At 44.1% G+C, this 22,400-nt stretch overlaps 1 protein-coding gene across 6 annotated transcripts in view; it reads right to left on the bottom strand.

The window, feature by feature from the left end:
- The window catches only part of ccdc150 (coiled-coil domain containing 150), a 169,544-nt gene that overhangs the window by 12,750 nt on the left and 134,394 nt on the right, over positions 1 to 22,400 (bottom strand). For 5 of the 6 annotated variants that reach the window (XM_070883527.1, XM_070883525.1, XM_070883526.1 and 2 more), the window contains 4 exons: positions 20,229 to 20,423; positions 17,291 to 17,359; positions 16,048 to 16,209; positions 7,133 to 7,219 (listed from right to left, as the gene is read on the bottom strand). In XM_070883527.1, the coding sequence (XP_070739628.1) occupies positions 7,133 to 7,219; positions 16,048 to 16,209; positions 17,291 to 17,359; positions 20,229 to 20,423 (513 nt within the window). The remainder of the gene's footprint in view (positions 1 to 7,132; positions 7,220 to 16,047; positions 16,210 to 17,290; positions 17,360 to 20,228; positions 20,424 to 22,400) is intronic. The other variant, XM_070883529.1, reaches the window with a different exon arrangement.

Raw genomic sequence — 22,400 nt, forward strand, 5'->3', positions numbered from 1 at the left:
CAGTACTGCAATCTGTAATAGATTTTATTCAGCAGTAGAAATAATTGAGTAGTATTTATTTATAATGTTTATTTTCAATACTTGGAAATAATTAACATTTCTTTTGAGCAAAAATGTCTCCTGAAAAATAGGAAAACTAAATGTGAAAATGATCTCTGATGGGATCAGAACTAAATAGTCCTCGAATGTGATGAATAGTTTATAGTGTGCCTAAATAAAATTCAGTTTTGCTGGCTCCAGTAGTTGGATTTACTTCCACTGATATTGGAAAACAAATCTCCACAAGTTGAGGAAACCATGATTTAGCCTAGAATGCAGTTTTTAGTGGGGCAGAATTCCATTCATGCGGGATATACAATGTTTAAACATATTAAACTTAGCTTAAAAATTAAGTAAAGTTACAGCATGGGTGGAATAACATATTCACCTTCCTTGTATAAACTCTCAAATTTCTATCGCAACACAAAATATACATTGCATATCCCAATTTTTGCATACGACTGGTAGAAAAAATATACTATAAGATCCTTGGGTAATACATTTTCTATTTCTAAATCCACTTCCAACTCATGTGGCCGGGGCAGGGGGGGGGGGAGCACCAACAATTCCTACATTTAATTTAATTTAGATTAATTTCAAGAGAGAGAACAGTTTAAAAAAGTAATGTTTAAGAGTAAATAATTTCAATACATACATTTCTTCACTTGGCTAAATCATGGTTTCCTCAAACTGTGGAAATGTGTTTTTCAGTTGGAAGTAAGTCCAACTACTGGAGCCAGCAAAACTGAATTTTTGAAGGATAGATCTTCTACTACTGTAACTTTCCCTCCCTTGAATAACCATCATTTTGGGTCTCCACTCAGAGCCAAATCTGCTATGATAACACTGGCTTAAAGGGCTACCAATGTGAATCCCAACTGATTCAACTTATTTATAGAAAACTGTACAATGGACTGATCTAAATTCTGATCAGGCAGATAATAAAGCCAGAATTAGTTTGCCATTCACACTAGTCTGCAGCATCATCTTGAATGTAAGTGAGCGGAGCTGCTATGGGTTTAATATTATTTAAATTTTTTTAGGTAATTGATGGGAGAATAATTGCACTCTCTTTCTCCTTTAATGGCATAATGGGATTCATACTGTTGATACACAGCACTGTGATAGTATAGTTCCATATAGTGCTTCCAAGACAGCAAAACTATGACACATAGGGTCAGAATTTGCGGTGGGTATGATGGTGTACTCTCAGAGTACGCCATCATACCGCCTTTGAAATAGACCGCAAGTTTGGGATGTTCGCAGACGCATGCGCTAAATCATGAATTTGCGATCTGTCAAGTTATGACTCGACAGATCATCCGCTCTGTCATGTATGTAACCACAATGTAACACCACTGTATTACTGTATACACTCAACCTAGATGCACACCTTGACCACAAGGGGTGAACTTGTGGGAGACACTCCTTACCTGATCACACAGGTATAAAAAAGGAGGTCCCGTGCAGGGTCATCGTCTTTGGAGTCCTGTGAATAAAGAGTTAAGGTCACAGCGTGACCTTGTCCCCAGAATGTGCCTCGTGTGGTTTCAAAGGACCTTACATTGGCGACGAGAAACTGGAATTCACGACCCATGAGAATGGCCACCGGTAGCACAGAGGAACGGTACTGTGTTGGGGAAGACTGGGACGATTTTGTCGAGAGGCTTCAGCAAAGCTTCGTTACGAAAGAATGGCTGGGGGATGCAGCGGCTGACAAGCGAAGGGCTCATCTTTTGACCAGCTGAGGACCAAAGACTTACGCGCTCATGAAGGACTTACTAACACCCGAAAAGCCGGCGGACAAAACCTTTGAAGAACTTAGCAAATTGATCGGGGAGCATCTCAAACCGGCGAGTAGCATACATAAGGCCTGACACAGATTCTACACCCACCGACGTCGTGAAGGACAGAGCATACTGGACTTCGTAGCAGACCTCTGGCGTTTGGCCAGCCTCTAAGTTCACAGACGCCTGCAAGGGGGAGATGCTAAGGGACTTCTTTATCGAGGGCATCGGTCATGCGGGAATTTACCACAAATTAATTGAGACCAAGGATTTGACCTTGGAGGCGGCGTTGATAGCTCAAACTTTCATGGCGGGGGAGTAAGAGACGAAAATAATATACGCGCGCAATTCTGCCTCTAACACGGCGATGGATCAGGGAGTCAACATCATCAATGCCATTCAGAGCCCCGCAGGGGCAGTCCCCAGCAACAGACCCGAGTAGGACTTCAACAGAGACAATGGCAGGCTGAACGGACATTCATGCCATCACAGTGGACAATTATACACACAGGTATAAAAAGGGAGGTCCCATGCAGGGTCATCTTCTTCAGAGTCCTGTGAATAAAGAGTTAAGGTCACAGAGTGACCATGTCCCCAGAATGTGCCTCGTGTGGTTTCATACTGTAGAGTAAGGACCTTACACACTCCACCTTGGAAACCCAATTGCTGGCGCAGAGTTGGGCTAATTGCCCACCATCTGCCCAGCAACTATGTATAACATTTTTAAGGCTGATGCAAACATGCATAGGGCCTGTTTTCATCAGCATAAGGGGATTAGAAAGAGTCAGTTACTCATTATAATAGCTCTGGAATATGATGTAATGAATTATAAAACTGTCCGAAACATCTCCAATGATTAATGTACAGATTTTTCAGTTTTTTGTTTGGGTGTTGTTGTATTTATGTAATATAAAGAACGTTACCAAATATTGGAGGTAGACATTTTCCCTTCGGTGATCTGAAATGGAGGACCAGGCCCACGTGATCCCAGGTACACTTCTGCACACGCTGCGCCCCTGGGATCCGTGGGCCACTACTGCCCTCGAGTACACAGTGTCAGAGAGCAAGTCCACAAGCAAAGAGAGAGCATGGGAAAATATTGGCAAGTAAAAATCAAGGAAAACATAGAAACATAGAAAATAGGTGCAGGAGTAGGCCATTCGGCCCTTCGAGCCTTCACCACCATTCAATAAGATCATGGCTGATCATTCACCTCAGTACCCCTTTCCTGCTTTCTCTCCATACCCTTTGATCCCTTTAGCCGTAAGGGCCATATCCAACTCCCTCTTGAATATATCTAACGAACTGGCATCAACAACTCCCTGCGGAAGAGAATTCCACAGGTTAACAACTCTCTGAGTGAAGAAGTTTCTCCTCATCTCGGTCCTAAATGGCTTACCCCTTATCCTTAGACTGTGACCCCTGGTTCTGGACTTCCCCAACATTGGGAACATTCTTCCTGCATCTAACTTGTCCAGTCCCGTCAGAATTTTATATGTTTCTATGAGATCCCCTCTCATTCTTCTAAACTCCAGTGAATACAGGCCCAGTCGATCCAGTCTCTCCTCATATGTCAGTCCTGCCATCCCAGGAATCAGTCTCGTGAACCTTCGCTGCACTCCCTCAATAGCAAGAACGTCCTTCCTCAGATTAGGAGACCAAAACTGAACACAATATTCCAGGTGAGGCCTCACCAAGGCCCTGTACAGCTGCAGCAAGACCTCTTTGCTCCTATACTCAAATCCCCTAGCTATGAAGGCCAACATGCCATTTGCCTTCTTCACCGCCTGCTGTACCTGCATGCCAACTTTCAATGACTGATGTACCACGACACCCAGGTCTCGTTGCACCTCCCCTTTTCCTAATCTGCCGCCATTCCAATAATATTCTGCCTTCGTGTTTTTGCCACCAAAGTGGATAAACTTACATTTATCCACATTATACTGCATCTGCCATGCATTTGCTCACTCACCTAACCTGTCCAAGTCACCCTGCAGCCTCCTAGCATCCTCTTCACAGCTCACATCGCCACCCAACTTAGTGTCATCTGCAAACTTGGAGATATTACTCTCAATTCCTTCATCTAAATCATTGATGTATATTGTAAATAGCTGGGGTCCCAGCACTGAGCCCTGCGGCACCCCACTAATCACTGCCTGCCATTCTGAAAAGGACCAGTTTATCCCGACTCTCTGCTTCCTGTCTGCCAACCAGTTCTCTATCCACGTCAATACATTACCCCCAATACCATGTGCTTTAATTTTGCACACCAATCTCTTGTGTGGGACCTTGTCAAAAGCCTTTTGAAAGTCCAAATACACCACATCCACTGGTTCTCCCCTGTCCATTCTACTAGTTACATCCTCAAAAAATTCTAGAAGATTTGTCAAGCATGATTTCCCTTTCATAAAACCATGCTGACTTGGACCGATCCTGTCACTGCTTTCCAAATGCGCTGCTATTTCATCTTTAATAATTGATTCCAACATATTCCCCACAACTGATGTCAGTCTATAATTCCCCGTTTTCTCTCTCCCTCCTTTTTTAAAAAGTGCCGTTACATTAGCTACCCTCCAGTCCATAGGAACTGATCCAGAGTCGATAGACTGTTGGAAAATGATCACCAATGCATCCACTATTTCTAGGGCCACTTCCTTAAGTACTCTGGGATGCAGACTATCAAGCCCTGGGGATTTATTGGCCTTCAATCCCATCAATTTCCCTAAGATGCTGTATAAATACATAAAGAGCAAGAGGATAACTAAAGAAAGCCTATAAGAGACCAAAAAGGAAGTTTGTGTGTGAAGGCGGAAGACATAGGTATGATTCTAATGAATACTTTGCATCTGTCTTCACAAAGCAGAGGGACGTGCAAACATTGTAGTTAAGGAGGAGTAGTGTGAAATATTAGATGAAATAAACACAGTGAGAGAGGAAGTTTTAAGGGGATTAGCATTTTTTAAAGTAGATAAATCGCCAGGCCCAAATGAAATGTATCTCAGGCTGTTAAGGGAAGCAAGGGAGGATATAGCGGAGGTTCAATCCTCTCTAGCTACAGGTGTGATGCAAGAGGACTGGAGGACTGCTAATGTTGTGTCATTTTTTAAAAAGGGAGAAAGGGATAGACCGACTAATTAAAAGCCAATCAGCCTAACCTCAGTGGTGGGAAAATTGTCGTAAAAAATTCTGAGGGACAATATTAATCATCATTTAGAAAGGCGATCAAGGACAGTCGACATGGATTTGTTAAGGGAAGCTCATGTCTGACTAACTTGACTGAATTTTTTGAGGAGGTAACAAGGAGGGTTGATGAGGGTAGTGCCTTTGATGTAGTCTACATGGATTTTAGAAAGGCCTTTGACAAGGTCCCACATGGCAGTCTCATCAGAAAAGTAAAAGCCTAAGGGAAAGTGACAAGTTGGATCCAAAATTGGCTCAGTGGCACAGGAAACAAAGGGTAATGGTCGACGGATGTTTTTGTGACTGAAAGGCCGTTTTCAGTGGGGTTCTGCAGGGCTCAGTATTAGGTCCCTTGCTTTTTGTGGTATATATCAATGATTTAGACTTGAATGTAGGGGGTATGATTAAGAAGTTTGTAGATGATACTAAAATTGGCCATATGCTTGATAATGAAGAAGAAAGCTGTAGATTGCAGGAAGATATCAACGGACTGGTCAGGTGGGCAGAAAAATGGGAAATGGAATTCAACCCAGAGAAGTGTGAAGTAATGCATTTGGGAAGGGCTAACAAGGCAAGGGAATAAACAATAAATAGTAGGATACTGAGAAGTGTAGAGGAACAGAGGGACCTTGGACTGCCTGTCCACAGATCCCTGAAGGTAGCAGGATAGGTAGATAAGGTGGTTAAGGAGGCATATAGGATACTTTCCTTTATTAGCCGAGGCATAGAATATAAGAGCAGGGAGGTTATGCTTGAACTGAATAAAACACTAGTTAGGCCACAGCTAGAGTACTGTGTACAGTTCTGGTCACCACATTACAGGAGTGACTGCACTGGAGAGGGTACAGTGGAGATTTACAAGGATGCTGCTAATACTGGAGAATTTTAGCTATGAGGAAAGATTGGATAGGCTGGGGTTGTTTTCTTTTGGAACAGAGGAGGTTGAGGGGAGATTTAATTGAGGTGTATAAAATTATTAGCGGCCTGGACAGAATGGATAGGAAAAACCTATTTCCCCCAGCAGAGGGGAAATAACCAAGGGGCATAGATTTAAAGTAATTGATAGAAGGATTAGAGGGGAGTTGAGGAGACCTTTTTTCACCCAGAAAGTAGTGAGGGTCTGGAACTCACTGCCTGAAAGGGTGGTACAAGTAGAAAAGCTCCACATTTAAAAAGTACTTTGATATGCACTTGAAATTCCGTAACCTCCAAGGCTACAAACTAAGAGCTCAATTTTCCGCAAAGCATTTTTTTGGCGTACTTGAAGAGTTACGCCCGATATTTTGGGGCCCAAGTACACCCAAAATTTTTTTTCTAAGTTTCCTCGTTGGATTTGTTCATTTTGGCATGGCCTAACCCGATTTTAAAGATATCTATCTATCTCTTGCTCTCTCTCCTCCCCCGCCACCCCCTCTGGGACCGGACTGTGTGTGTGTGAACCGGGGACTGAGATTGGGATCAGACAGCCTTTGGACAGGGTTGGTAGGTTGCTGCTATGTGTTTTTCAATTCTTACAGTGTGTCCGGGCATTTGCTGCAACGCTTTCCTTACCTGCGCCGATTTCCTTAATTCTCAGGAAGGTTTTTCTGGAGAGGCCACATACGCTGGCCTAATCAGAACTGGAGTAACTTTCAGCTGGCCAAACTTCCCTAAATGGCCAGAAGTGGCGTAAGTGGCTGGTTACGCCCCCTTTGGCTGAAAAAAAAACGGACTTAAAAAAATCATAACTGAGTTACACTGGTGCAAATTGATTGTGGAAACTGTGGTTTTTCAACTTAGGCCAAAAAGAGCAGCCTGCTCCAAAAAAACAGCGTAAATCACTGGGGGAAATTGAGCCCTAAGAGCTGGAAAGTGGGATTAGACTGGATGGCTCTTTTTCTGCCGGCACAAACACGATGGGTCAAATCGCCTCCTTCTGGTGCCTTAAAGTTCTATGATACTATGATTCACGAAGGAGGGTCCCCATCAGGTAAGTTCGTATTCAATTTGGATGCCGGCGGCATACTCTGTAGGTATGCCACCGGTCACAAAATCTGCCCCAATGTTCGTAAGATTGACAAGATGTCTTATTAATGTCGGACATAAAGGATACAAAAACAAGTATCTCACAGAACACATTCTCCCACCTGCTGTGACTCCAAGCTGGCTTCCTTCAGTTTGTGCTCAGTTACTTCTTTGCAACTTTGAAGACTTTTTACCTTTTCCTCAAGATTCTAGGAGTAAAAATAAATATTTTTGTGCTGTATAAAATGTTATAACCATTCTATGCGAATTAAGCTTAACGAAAGCATTGCAATGCTAATCTCTTGTACTGAGATTAGAGACCCTTAGTACTGCGTGATCTAATGACAAATTCTGTAAGATTAATAATGGTGACAGAAATCAAAGGAGTAGAACAGACTGCAGCACAGTGGGCTCTTGAAACCCATTATGGAATTCTGGAAAACCTTGGGGTTAACACTGAATTCTGCAAAAGCAGCTCAATAAGAAAGCAAAGCCACAGAACCTTCTCAAAGGCATAAACTGACAGCACTGGCACCACAGGTATTATAAAACTGTCCCCCAACCGGCCTGAAGGGCCAGATGAATAAGTCACTTTATTTTTTGAAACTAGTCAAGCAGCCTGCAGAGACAATCCTTACGATAACATGAAAACCATGTTTATGGCTCTAGTTATGGTTAACATGCTACAAATGTTAAGATGAGAACAGGCCAAGATACTCTAATCCAGTGGCGAATAAAATACAGCTCACAGGCCGTATCTGGCCCGCCAATAGTTTCTGTCCAGCATGCCAAGGCCTGGCTTCAAACCACGTCTGCTGCAGCTGACCCCCAGCCCCACATAATGTCAGGATGTGGGTCATTGTCTCCGAGGCTGAAATGAGCCTTCGAGACGGGAGGCAAAAATATGGAGACTGGTGGCTGGTGGACAAAAGAGGACTGGGAGTCGCGGACTGGGCCACGGCCCCCCGGGTGAGGGCTTTTTACTGATGGCAGCATGGCCCCTAAACAGATTTATTGCTGGGTCGTTGTTTTTGCCTCTTGATGGAGTTGTGCAACCCTGAAAGTCAGTCACATGAGAAATGAAATCCACTTTTATCCCCATTGCTTATTTAACCACAACCAATTCTGACCATCCCTTCATAACAAATAGAGTGCATTGCCAGGCTAAACAAGAGCTCAGGCATTAACTCACAAGCAGAAAATAAATGATTTTTTTTGTCAGTTGTGGTTGAAATTTATTTGACGTGTATAAAAAGTATTAGAAGGTGAAACCCATCCCCTCTATTTGCTTTCCTTTTATTTTTTCAAGAGAAAAGGTATTTTCTCCCCTTCCACTTTTGGTCTTTGTAGTCTATATTATTTGTTCAAGTTATAAAGCAAAGCATTTTCAAAAAATCCATCCATGCATCAGAAAGCCCAATAATTCCTTATCAAACTTTGCTGATATGGTGACTTGGTCAAAAAGAGCACTCTTTTGACATTTAATGAGGTTAAATTAAGAGACTGTTTGTATGATAAATAAACCCAACCTCTTGAGTCAACACTGCTCCATTTAAACTGGTCCCAGTTTGAACAAATATGCACACTCATTGGGCCCAATTTTCCCAGGAGTTGCTGTTTTTTTTTGGAGCAATTTGATTTTTCTGGAGTATCTTTTTAGTTGCAATTCTGGCCATTTAATTTGCACTAGTATAAGTGAGTTAGTTAGGTTTTTTTTTTGTTTCGTTTTTTTTCCCCAAAAGAGGGCGTTCCCAGCCACTTACGCCTGTTTTGGCCATTTAAGCGAGTTTGGCCAGCAAATAGTTGCTCCAAACTAACTTAGGTCAGTGTATGTTGCCACTTCTGTCCGCACAGAAAAACCTTACCTAGAGTTAAGGAATCGGTGCAAGTAACTACATTTAAAGCACCACCAAGCACCAAACAAAGCACAAAAAGTAATAAGCTTCAATAAAAAATAAAGAACTGAAGTAAATAATTAAATTAACAAATAAAAAACTGAAGTAAATCCCACCTTCAACTAAACTCGGCAGCGGCTGGCCATGCGGGAGTCCCTTCGGCTTGGGATAGGTGCGGGATAATGCGGCTGCCGCCCCACCGACTTTCAACCCTTTTCGGGCGGAAATTTTTTCCCTTTTTTTGGATTTTTGGTCGGGCTTTAAAAACGGCAACCTGAAACCTGGCAGAGGCATGGGGCTTTGGCTCTCTTGCGTGAGGGACCACAGACGACTCCATTTAGCCCTGAAAGGAGTTCAGAGATCGGCCAACACGCCCGAGTTCAGCCCTGGGGTCGTAGGTCGTAGGCAGAAAGGTATTTTGTCGACGCCGGCCGGTATCTCTAGCACAACATGCACACCGCTGTCCTCACGACCAACCCGCGCGGGCTAGCACAGATGGACGGATGGATGGGTGGGTGCACGTGTGCGCTAGATCCCGGGCTCGGCTTACACCGTTCTTGAGTCCCGATTCAGAGAGAGAGAGCGCCAGAGGGACAGGCGATATCGGAGCAAGAGAAATAGAAAGGCCAGAAGCAGTGGCTGGGCAGCGCGGAGTGTCGGAGGATAAAAGCAGGAAGCAGCGAAGGCGGCGAGACGTACGGGGACAGTATACTAGAGCCAGGCAGGCCACGTGTGGAAGGACACCAAAGTCCAGCGCAACACACGGTACTGCAGAGACTCTTTGGCAAACCGCCACCCAACCAAACGAATGCAAAGCCAGCCCAGCATGGCAAGTGACGTCGCTACACGACAAGCTATCCTCAGTCCAAACCACTAGACTGCAGCCAAAGACGACCAACCTCTCCCCCTCTCTCTCGCCCTGATCAAAACTCAGTCGTACTAACCTGTTTCTTGCAGCCCTCAACGGCTGGCCTGTGCGGCAGGCCATTCGGCCTGGGATATGGGCGGGATGTGTTCTGCAGGCATCATCATCACAATCATAGGAAGGAGCTACTGCGCATGTGCGTCCGCTCTACTGCGCATGCGCGCAGCTGCCAGCACTGTTTTCGGCACAGGGCTGTAGCTCCGCCCCCCCACTCCACGAGGAGTGCCACGCCAGGACCCGGGACACACAACAGAGTGGCCCAAATCGTGAGTAAGTTTCTCGGCGCCGTTTCCAGCGCATCTCGGGAGAGTGTGCCGAAAAAAGGGGTTGGGAAAATTTGGGCCCATTATCTCTCTTTTTCACTTTCACTCCAGCACACAACTTCTTCATGCTTGGGTTTCTGGTGTTTTTTTTATAGCAGAGTGAAGAGCCCTTGATAAAGTTAGCTCATGCGAACATGGAGAAAAGTTGAAAAAAGGAAAGAATTTGAAAAGAAACTACATGCTCTGAGAAAATGAACACCAAAATATTACATATTTCGCAATGAAAATAGGAACTTAAAAAAGGTAAACAAGTAAAGTTTTAAATGGGATCATGTACTCCAGACAAGTTTAGTTTTGCCATTCGGTAACTGGTTGGTATTGTTGCTAGACTTCAAAAGCAAATAATTTGAGAAAGCAAAAACCTCTTTCAGTGGCAGGAGCTGGTGAGCGGTCTACACGGAACCACGCGATTAGTGCACAACTTAGGGGGGATCATTGGTGTACAGCCCTCAACGGCTCACCAAACTTGTTAAGTGGTCCTTCAGCCCAAATAATTGCCCATCCCTGCTCTAATTTCATCAGAACATGTAAAAAATGATCATAATTTCCGACATATCTGCTTATCAAAATTGATTGATATATTGGAAAAGACTTACATGACCCAGTTAACCCTTCTTAACTGGTCATTGAGGTTTGAACCTGGAAAGGGGATAAAATATAAAAAGAGCCATCCTTTCTCCCCTGTCATTGCTCCCTACCCATACCCGGAAGAGTAAATTGTAGTATGTGGATTACAAAGGTGGGTGACAATGTTCCCTTTAATTTTTTCTTGGGTGCATGGCCCTGTTAAGGGGCTGTGTGGCCCATTCAAAATATTGTGCCTGCGCAGTTTTTCCCATTGAAAAGCTGGTGAGCTAGCTGCGTGGGAGGTCCAGAGCGTTGCGCAATGGCGCAGCTTAAAGGCAATATTGGTGGGTGGGTGCCCAAAATGTGCTCGTAGTTGTGGCATTGATATGCAAAGTAGAGAATATTCCCCATACCTTGGAAAATCTGATGGGTTCAGGAGTTCTAGGTAGATACATCCCAGAACTTATGCCGTGAGGAGCTCCCATGGATTTTCAATACCATTGTATCCTTCTCTTTTTGTGCCCCCTGATGTCTAGAAATGGAGATTCAAAGATGAACTGCACAACACAGAACTAATTGCACGATTGGGAAAGGTTTCAGTTGGCAGCCCTCACTCCTCTTAGTCAATCATCACTGTTTGTGGGACCTTGCCGTGTGCAAAAAGTAATTTTCCTGCATGTGAAATGCACAGGGGCATTTTGGAAACATGATAAGACGCCATAATAATGCAAATTCCTTCTTTCTTAACTAGTGAATAATAGTCACGCTTGAGTCAGATAGACAGACAGAAAATATTTAATGCCTCTATGAGTTTAAAGCATAAACTACAAAGTCGTTACTGAGCTATATAGGCTATTCATATTTTCTGACTCTAAAACATGCAATTTTCCATTTGGGCGAGATCAGTTTTAGAAACTGACTGCTTTCCTGTCTACTAAACATAAAATTTATCTACTTCATTGTCTGAATAACCGAAAAAATTATGATCATGTTTTGGTATTTTTGAGCATTTTTTTTCTTCACATAAGGATTTGGGAATGAGTTATATCTAAGTGTTGCATTTTAAAACAAAGAAATTGCACACAGTTTTAAAAAGCAACAATCTGTGACCACTGAGACTAAACCATTATTTGTTAATAGGGCAGACATTGAAGAGGCCTATTAAAGCTGGATGAGCCACTCTGTGGAATGTCACTGCTTACAGTCTACTTCAAACTGAGACAATGGGGGCAATTTTAAACATACACCTGAAATTAGACACATAGGGGCCAAAATTACCTCTTTTTGAAAGGCTTGTTAGCGCCCGGGGGCAGGCAGTGGAAGCGATCCGTCCGGAATTACCCAAGGATGGTGGCGGCGAAAACGGCTTTGTGCCGCGTCCCGTAGTTTTTGCACCAGACAGCAGCCACCGCGGCGATGATGTCATTGGTGTGCCCCTTATCGCCACGCACTGACGCCTATATGCTCCACGGGAGAAATTGCCCCGCGGGAGTGAGGTTGATGCGGGGAAATGCCACCGAAGGCTTTGCGGGTCGCAAAGCGGGTCAGCGTGCCAATGATTTGCTCTATCACATTTCTTGTAGCAGCTTAGCGCTCATTGTATGAATGGTGAACACGTGTGCATGGGTTGTGGTGGCTGGGGCACCCAGTCTGCCCTTAAAGGGGAGGGCCTTGTCCACCATTTATTTTGGTCATTGGTTCCTCCAACAAATTACTAGGATTGCTGTGGCGCACCCTGGGGGAGTGGCCCGTGGCTGTGGCTCCATGGAGCACGAATCTGCGGTCCTATCTAAGGATAACAGCATTCGTGCTCCTACCTCTGCCACTCCGCCAGTGTCCTTCCTGTTACCTGTTTGCCAGCCAACCTAGACTGTTGCCGCCCATGTCAAGATGGGACAGACTGAAGCCAGGCCTTCTAGGCCCAGAGCTGCTCAAGGTCGTCCTCCAAGGCCATCCACTGAAAATCAGCAGCCTTCCATCAGCCATGCTGCAGCCACTGGGGTAACATTGCAAAGGAGGATTAGGACAGGCAAAGGTACACGGTAGACAGGCACTAAGGGAATGCTCAAGGGTGATTAGTTTATGTTTGTATGCAATATGGCATGATTTTATCTACAAATTTATATTGTGGAATGTTTATATTGTGTTGGCTTTTATTTTTGCATTGTGGCCAAGAGGATGATGTGATCGTCAGTGACAGAGGGAAAGTAAGGAGTGAGGTACTGTTGGTGAATGGGGAATTGGGGTTGAGATTACTGGTATCGCATTTGAATTAGTTCTTCATGTACAGCCTGGGCAGAAAGGGGCTGTCTAGATTGCACCCTCCCTTCTTCTTCTGCTTCCTCCTTTCCTACGTCCTCCTTCTCCTCCTCGTGTTCCTGCTCCTCAGCTTCTCACCCGATTAGTGATGGCAAGGGCTGTTCCCTCAGGATGGTAACTGTTATGTATGCAACACCTTGTAACCAGAATTCTACCGCCACCAGAGGGCGCATCTGTTGGAGTCCCAAGGGATCCCAGCATCCCTTGGGAGCACTGCTTATAAGCAGGCCTCCCATGCTGTGCCAGCACTATGGAGTCAGAATAGAGAGACTAAGGTCACACTTACTCAAGTCTACAGTACTCAGTCACATTGCTTTATTTGAGACATAACAGCAACGTTGTGCAGCATGCCGAATCTTGAGAATCTTGAGACCTGCTCAGTCGAGCACTGCAGGGCTCCTCCCGCCAGCAGAATCGTTACTTCAGCGTGGTTTCCTCTATCACATTTCTTGTGGCAGCTTAGCTCTCATTGTATGAGTGGTGAACATGTCTGCATGGATTGTGAACTGGAGTCATGAGCCATGTCGTCAGCGGATAGCCATTGTCAACCAGTAGCCACCCTTTTGGCGTGGTGACTCAAATACAGCTGGCACAGCAGACTGCCATGGAATGAAGGCATCATGACTACTGCCAAGATACCGGGCATTGACCTGCATAATGACCTGCTGGACGTTGAGGGATTGGAATCCCTTTCACTTACTGTACATGGCAGAGTTGAAATGCAGTGCCCGCAAAGCAATGTGTGGGCAGTCAATGGCACCCTGCACCATGTGGCAGCCTGCAAACATTGCAAACCCTCGTGCTCGCTCCGCCTGTTTGTCTGTGGCAAGAGGGAGTGAAATGAAGTTATCTCTCCTTGAATAGAGAGCCTCAGTGGAAGTGGACGGCAAACTGAGAAATGTTGCTAATATCTCTAGCACCAGCTTGGAAGGAGTCAGATGCATAAAAGTTCATAGCCACGGTCACCTTCACAGCAATGCAGTCCTCGCCCAGCTCTGAGGTTGGAGTGGTGGTTACAGCAGTTGGCAGATTTCAGTGACAACCTCCTTAGTGAAGTGTAAACATCTCAAACATTGGTCGTCGCTGAGGTTCAGGTAGGAGAATTGCTCCCTGAACACCCCTGGTGACATGGCCTCCTGCTGAGAACCCTTTTCCCCCCTCCCTCTACTGGAATTTGTTCTGCACTCCATGGCCTCTGCTCATTCTCCCATTGGTGCTCGATTCCAAGAGAAATGCCCAGTAGGCCACCCATGTCTGGGATCAACTGGTTTGTGCAGAAGCCTTGAAGTCAGCCAAAAATACTTTAGCATCTGCCACACCATTCCCTTTAGACTTTCGAAACTTAAAACAACTATGAAAAGCACCAAAAACATGTAGAATTGTAGCAACAGCCAGAACAACTCAACCAGCAACTAACTTGTAAGTAGTTGATGATCCATCTAAATATCACAGGTGGGTGTCCTTCCTGCTGCTTAACATATAGTCAGCTGTGTAAGCTTAAGAGAGGGTGTCAGCTGAAGCGTGGAGTTCCAAAATGGTAGCCACGACCCGCTTGCTCTGCATACTTGCACGCAATCGAACGCCTTCAACAAGATGGCGTCCAGCACGCTTCGCATCAGAAGTATGCGTGGGTGCCACGGATGCCATTTTGGATTCCTAACGAGTGCTACTGAGCCCAATTTCTCGCCCATGATGTTTATATTAATTCAATATTCAAAACACCGGTTGAATTTTGAAGCCAATTAATTATCCACTGGTGTTTTGTTGACAGCTATGAGCTAGAGATATAATTGCTAACATCTATGAGACAGACAGTGTGTTACCTCATACTAATTTGATTACTTTAGAAAAAAACAAATAGAATTTTGAAAGCAATCAAAGCCTCTTTGAGGGAAACAAATAGAAAGGAAGAAAGAGAGAAGGGAGAAGGAAAAGAGGTTAAGAAGGCGAGGGCTTATGGCCCCGCACCATCCACCGTTGGGGGGGAAATGGATGGATGGCTAAAGGTAAGATGTGTGACAGCAGAGCAAGGAAGAGGGCAAGGTACAGGGTAGATCAAAGGGAAAAAGATGGGGATAATGTGGAGGGGGGATGGTAGGAAGTGGAGGACACAGTGAGGGTGAGTAGCTTTGGGGATGTAATGGCTGTGAATGGGTAGGTAGAAGTATGAGCGATTGGGAAGGGCATGGGAAGGGAATCACCGAGGACTGCAATTTCCCTGCAATCCCACCCCAAATGCAGCCTGTAGCCATCGGTGACTCCATTCCCTGCCATCTCCACCTAAAAGGAGAGAAGTAAAAAAAGACTGAGAAGCAGAAAAGGATAGTGATAAAGTAAAAAGTAAAGTTAGGAAGAGAGAAGTGAAGAGAAAGAGACAAAGGCAGAGAAGGCGAGACAAAGAGAAATACAGCAACATGAATACAGTGGAGACAGGTAAAAGAGTAACCATATTCTCCGACTAACTATGGTGAACAATAACACAAGCTGCAAAAATAATTATTGTTTTTAATGAAGTAACAAAGATATATGAGATATCAAGCAAAGGCTAATTAAAGTGACACTGAAAGTAACACCATTATTGAGACGCATTACTTAAAAAGAGATGAAAAAAGTCATCTTAAATGTGCTGGTACATTAGCAATCATAAAACTCCATCAGCAAATGACAGGTTTTCTGTATATATTACTATTTCTTCATTTTGGGACTAGTCACATTTAGAAAGATACCAACAGGAAAGTTATATCTTGGAATTGCAACGTTGTATTAATCGGCAATTTCAACACTACAGCAGGGGGAATAGTCAACATCGGCGGGTGTACAAAATGACACTAGTGGATTGGCCGCCCGTTATACACCCCCATCAAATTTTCCTTTACTCTTCAAAGTAGTCCAAAATATAAATGCAAATCTTTCGTTTTAACAGTCTAACTACTGATTTTGACAAAAACATTCAACATTGATAAAAACATTTTTTGTAAATAAAAGCATGGAAACAGAAGACATCCCACCTGGCATTTACTCCTCAGCTCTTGAGTTAGCTTATGTTCCTTCTTCAACTGGAGTTCTTGCTGGTTGCGGAGGGACGCTGCCTCAAGTTGACTCTTTGCCACGTCCTGAAGCTCTTCTTGTAGACTCTGCATCTCTGTCATAAACTTCTGAATCATTTGAGACTGCAGGAAAAGAAACAGCCAAAATACAACTCAATGTAAAATATCAACAACATTAAAAAAAATGATTCCCGGACTTCAGTAAAACTGAAAATATTTAAATATTAAATATTATCCACCATCTACAAGGCTAAAATCAGGAATTGTGAAAAAAACACTCATCACTTTCCTACTTGGGTGCAGCTACAATAACGCTCAAGAATTTGATATTATCCAGGACAGAGCAGTTCACTTGAACAACATCCCTGCCACTCAATCCAGTATGCACATCACCACAGATGCTGCCAGACCTGTTAAATATTTCCAGCATTTTATGTTTTTAATCCACATCTCCATCACTGGTACACTGTGGCTATAGGATGCACTGCATGAACTCACTAAGGTTAATTTGGCAACAGCTCCCTTCCCTCGCTCTATACCATTGAGAAGGACAATGTTGTCAGAACCCCATCAGGAGGCCCCTCTGCGTCACACATCATCCTGACTTGAACATATATTCACTTTCCTTCATTGTCACTGGGTCAGTGTCCTGAAATCCTTGCCTAATATCATTGTGGGAGCACCATCACCACAAGGACTGCAGCTGGTCAAGGGGAAGGTCGCCCACCACTCGGGATGGGAAAAGAATGCAGTATTGGCAGCATCACCATGTCTCGAGAACAAACGTTTTAAAAAAGTGGGGTCAATGGGGCATTTCTAGCATGATTCCGGAACAGTGGGCTCCTGCCCCCTCCCCCATCCAAAAGTAGACAGCATCTACAAGAAGTATTGGCTTTCCCCAAAGAGCAAACGCCTGATAGTGGTGTGAGAGGTCACCATTGATATTTTAGCGATTGAACCTCCCCTCACACCACATAATGCGGTGAGATCAGTAATAAGAGTTATCGGAGAGTGCATTCCCGGTGGGGCACATGTTGGATGGTGCCTCCATGGATTTTTGAGTCCTTTATGTATACACACACTCTAACTACAAATCAGACAGAAAAGGCAGAGCTATTATGCACAGTTTAACAATTTATAAGGCACCAAATATCACTTTTCAATACAGATAAATAATGCAAATTTTTTTTATCTGTGTACAGACCTGCTCATAGTTCTTTTTTTGATACTGTTCTTTTATTGTCTCCATCTGTTTCAAGTCTGCTTCAAATTCCTAAGCAAAAAAAACACAACTTGTCAAACAGGAACCACTATTCAATTATTTTTTTCATCTCTCTGCAATCAAATGCATTCAATTATTTTTAATCCTGAAAACTAATTTTAGCACTGTATACTGCAGTTAGCTTGTATCTTGTAATAACTAAAAAAATAATTCAAGTTACCTCATTTGTTTACATAAACTATATAATTTATGGAGCAATATAATGGAAATGTGTGACAACACAACTCATTCACAGCCGAGTCTATTATTTATCTCGTGATTCAGGGTGTAATTTGACAGTAATTTTTGAGAAAATAATGGAGCAGTAAAATTTCAAAAAATAAAGAAATCTTACGAAAAATTATACACTGAAGTCTATTTTTTGGTACCCAAACATACTGTATCCTCAATATAATTAACATAATAAATGTGTTCATTGTACTGAATAGAAAGGGCTGAGCAGCTTCTAATATTTAACACTTTTAATACAAACTTATTTATAAGTAGTAAAACGCTGTTCAGCCTTTGCTGAAGTGCAATTGAAAGTGCGCTGTTGACTGTACAGAAACCAGCTGATTAAGAAAGTGCTTTCACAATCACTTTAAACAGCTGAGTATTACGTTGTAGAGGAAAGGTTGAGAGGTGGGTGGGGTGGCTTGACCCATCCACCTCCACGGAGGTGTGTGGGGGACCTGACCCATCCACCTCCATGGCACGAACCTGGTATTGCAGTACTTCCAGGAACGGTGCAGTGGCTCTAGGCCTTTTGGCTAAGAGCATTGGCGCAGAGTGATCCTTGGCGTGTGCAAGGTGACCTCTGGCGTTTGTGATTTGACAAAGAATTGGAACGATTGGCTACGAATTTCCCATAAAAAAGGTTGAGCAGTAGGAGAAAGGCAAGCTTTCTTGCTACATCACAAGACACAGTGCTAATTACTGCTACAATAACTTAATTGTAAGTTTTCTATCACTTTCAGTTTCACTAAAAGGAAATTGTCATACCCAATTTCATTCACTAATTATTTATTAATTATTCTGCTACATTTTTGTGCAAATATAAATTGAAGTATTTGTTTTGGTCCCAGGCTTGGCATGCATTTTTTGGTCTTAGAGGTTTCTTGTTGTGTTTATACCCACAGGCTGCAGATGTTGTGTACCGTCACGGTGTCTGCTATTTGGTGGAAAAGAAAGATGGAAGTGCTATGGGATGGGGGGAGGTGTCTTGGAGTCTGATAGGGTTGTTTTGCCTAAGTCAATTGCTGCTGAGGTCGCAGTCAGCAGTGCTGTAGATTCCTAAGGCAAGGAGGTTATAAATGGGTTCAGCTGAACTGGGAGGCCATGGAACTGCACAGTAATATCTTTAGAAGAGGAGTGGAGAACACAGGCAGGGTAGGGGTGGGGGGTAAGATATGAACAAGTTATAGTCACCCTCAAGTGAAAAAGAAAAAAAAAAAAATCACACAGTATTCAATTTATCACAAACTCCATGACCTCACCAACCCCTCCTTGGCCACTGCCTCAGGTCCGTGCCATCTGTTTGCAACCTTGGCGTCCTATTTGGCCTTGAGTTGAACTTCCATCACAAAGACTCTCTACTTCCACCTCTTAAACATCGCCCATATCCACCCCTGGCTGAGCCCATCAGCTGCTGAAACCCTCATCCATGTCTCGGGTCATCTTTAGACTCGACTATTTCAATGCTCTCCTGGCTTGCCTTTCACCTTTCATAAACTTCAGCTCACCCAAAACCCTGCTGCCCATATCCTATCCATTCACCAAGCATCATTGTTCCCTCTCATTTCTTTTGGGTGCGTGGCCCCTTAATGGGCTGCACGGCCATTCAAATTTCCGCGCATGCGCGGTTATTTCATTATACAGCGGGTAAGTGGCCTGTGCGGAACCTCAAGACTGCTGCGCGACCGTGTAGCTTAACAGGAACATTTCACACCACCCCTGTGCTCACTGACCTATGTTTTCAACCATGTTCAAATTCCTCCCATGGCCTCATCCCTACCTATTTCTGTAACCTGCTCCAACCCTGCAACCCTCCATGAGCTCTGTGTTCTTCCAACTCTGGCCTCTTGTGCAGCCTCCATTTCCTTCGACCCGCTGGCTTCATTTGTCAGACCCTAAGCTCTGGAATTCCATCCCTAAATTTCTCTGCCTCTCCACATCCCTCTCTTCCTTTAAGACCCTCCATAAAACCTAGCTCTTTAATAAAGCTTTTAGTCACCCCTCCTAATATTTCCTTCTTTGGCTTGGTGTCAATGTTTTACAATGATTACCCGTCTTGGGACATTTTTCGATGTTAAAGGCATCATAGAAATACAAGTTATTGTTGCAGTAAAGCGCTTTGGAGCGTTCTGAGTTTGTGAAAGGCGTGTTAGGATTTGGAATGCACTGCCTGATACAGATTCAACAGTAGCCTTCAAAAGAGAATTGCATAAATGCTTGAAAGAGAAAAAACTGCAGGGATATGAGGAAAGTGCAGGGAGTGAGACTAACTAGATTGCTCTTCAAAAGAGCTGGCGCAGACTCAATGGGCTGAATGGCCTCTTTCTCTGCTGTACTTTCTATGATTCTATGGCTGATCTGTAGCTTAACTCTATTTACTCCATATCCCTTAATACCCTTATCTAACTATAGTAAGTCCATGCAAGCTCTGGTACAAAAGACCGCAATAAAAAGGTAACATTTAGTCCCGTCACCTGCTATTTACTTCATGTCATGCATAAAGTTGTAAATATCAGATCATAGGAGAGTGGGTCTGTTTATGGAAAAAGCATTTTTACTATGAGCATACATAAACGTTGGGAGATAGCCTAAATTGTAACAATCTGATCATTCAAAATGAATTTACATACAAATAAAAATTGTACACCTTCATTCTTTCTGTATTTTGTGTATTAGTTGTTTTGGTCTCCAGATAATGCTTCAGCTGTATCTTTTGATCTTTGATCTTTGCCTTCTGACATTTTATTGTCTTCTCAAATTCAGCAACTTTCAGTCGCAATTCCCTATTGGCTCGTGATAGTTCTGCAGATTTGAATGTAGCATCATCTAGGCCTTTTCTAAGCTATGAAGTTAGAAAATATTTGCACGTCAAGGAAAATGATAGTAGTTCTTTGCAGATACATATTTATATTCTGCATATTCATATACATATTCCAGCTGTGTCTAGGGCTGTAGTAGTCAAAAGTATTACTTAACTCTCCTACTCAAGTTGAATTAAATCGCCCGGACGCAAAATTTGGATCATTAACACCTTTTTTGGGGTGCTACGAAGGCCTTTAGAGCTCTAAAAATATCATCCGCCTCTCCAGGCTGGAGTTGCAGATATTTGCAACATCTTGCCGTCCACTGTTGCATAATGGAAGTAACTGAGGCTCTCTATTCAAAGAGAGCTAACTACATTTTATTATCTTGGGCCAGAAGCCAGCAGGTGGAGTAAGCACACGGCTTTGTTAGGATTGCAGGCTTCCCCATGGTGCAGGATGCCAATGGCTGCACGCACATAGCTTTGCGGGCACCGCATGTCAACTCTGCCATATACCGGAACCGAAAACGATTCAACACTCCCTCTACACCCAGCTAGTGGACGATGATGTGCAGCGAATCATGCAGGTTAATGCCCGGTATCCTGGCAGCGGTCATGATGCCTTCATACTGCCGTAGTCCACTGTGCCAACTGCAGTTCAGCCACTACGCAAACCAAAGAGTGGCTACTGTGTGATAAGGGCTATCCGCTGACAACATGACTGAGGACTCCAGTCCGCAAACCCCACACATGTGCACAGCATGCAAACAATAAAAGCCATGCTGCCACACGAAATGTGATTGAGCAGACACTGGCGTGCTGAAACAATGCTTCCGTTGTCTGGACCAGTCTGGAGGAGCCCTGCAGTACTTGGCAGAGCGGGTGCAAAGATTCATGGTGATCTGCTGCATTCTGCACAATCTCACCATCATGAGGGCACAGCCCTCGCCACCAACTATACGGTGAGCAACTGAGGAGGAGCAGAAATACGAAGAGGAAGGGAGGAGGCAGCCCAGACAGCCCTTTCTGCTGGGGCCACAATGCAAAAATAAAAACCAATACAAAATAAACATTGCAAACCAAATTTATAAATGAAATCATGCCATATTGCATAAAAACGTAAACTAATCACCCTTCTGCATTCCCTTAGTGCCTGTCTTCTCTGAACCTTTGCCTGTCCTAGTGCTCCTATGCAGTACTATCCCATGGCTGCAACATGGTTGGTGGAAGACTGCTAACATTCAGTGGAGGATACTGCAGATGGCCTTGGAGGATGACTTCTTGGCCTATAAGGCCTGACTGCGGATGGCAGCATCTTGGCATGGGCGGCAGCAGTCTGGGCTGGCTGGCTGTCAGGCAGCAGCAAGGGTACTGGCAGAGTGGCAATGGCGGGAGGACGAATGCTGTCATCAGGGAGGATCGCAGGTTCATGCTCCATGGAGCCACTGCCACTCCCCCAGGGCGGCATCTCAGCAATCCTAGTAACCTGTTAGAGACAGATTGGAGGACTGCAGTGACATGCTGCAAGCCCCTTTGAACTCTGTAATCTGCAGTAATAATGGCATCAGTCTGAGCTTTCACTGCAGCTCTCAGACACTGGGTGGCTGCTGCTTATGCTGCAATGGAAGCAGAGACATCTATGAATGCGCTAATGGAGTTGGTCCCTACTTCTATGCTGGAAAGGATGGGCTCCAAGCTCTGTGCCAAATTGGTGCTGGAATCCTCCATGCTCCTTGACATTGCATGCAGGCTTTTTGGCAGGCTTCCCAATGCACCAAGCATTTCATTATGCGTACCCATTAGCAATGTTTTCTTTAATTTTTTGGCGCATGCAGGGTCCTTTCAAGATACTGTGCATGCGCATTTTTTCCTATTTAAAAGCCAATGAACCGGCTGCATGGGAGCTGCAGAACGCTTTAAAGGGAACATTGGCCATCAGCCTTCTTCTGTACCCTGCCTCATCGAAGTTTTCTGCAGCAGAACTCGTGTGTGACCTTCGTCCTTCAGTGAGCTGGC

This window comes from Pristiophorus japonicus, chromosome 6 (genome assembly GCF_044704955.1).
Source record: "Pristiophorus japonicus isolate sPriJap1 chromosome 6, sPriJap1.hap1, whole genome shotgun sequence".
Lineage (NCBI taxonomy): Eukaryota > Metazoa > Chordata > Chondrichthyes > Pristiophoridae > Pristiophorus > Pristiophorus japonicus.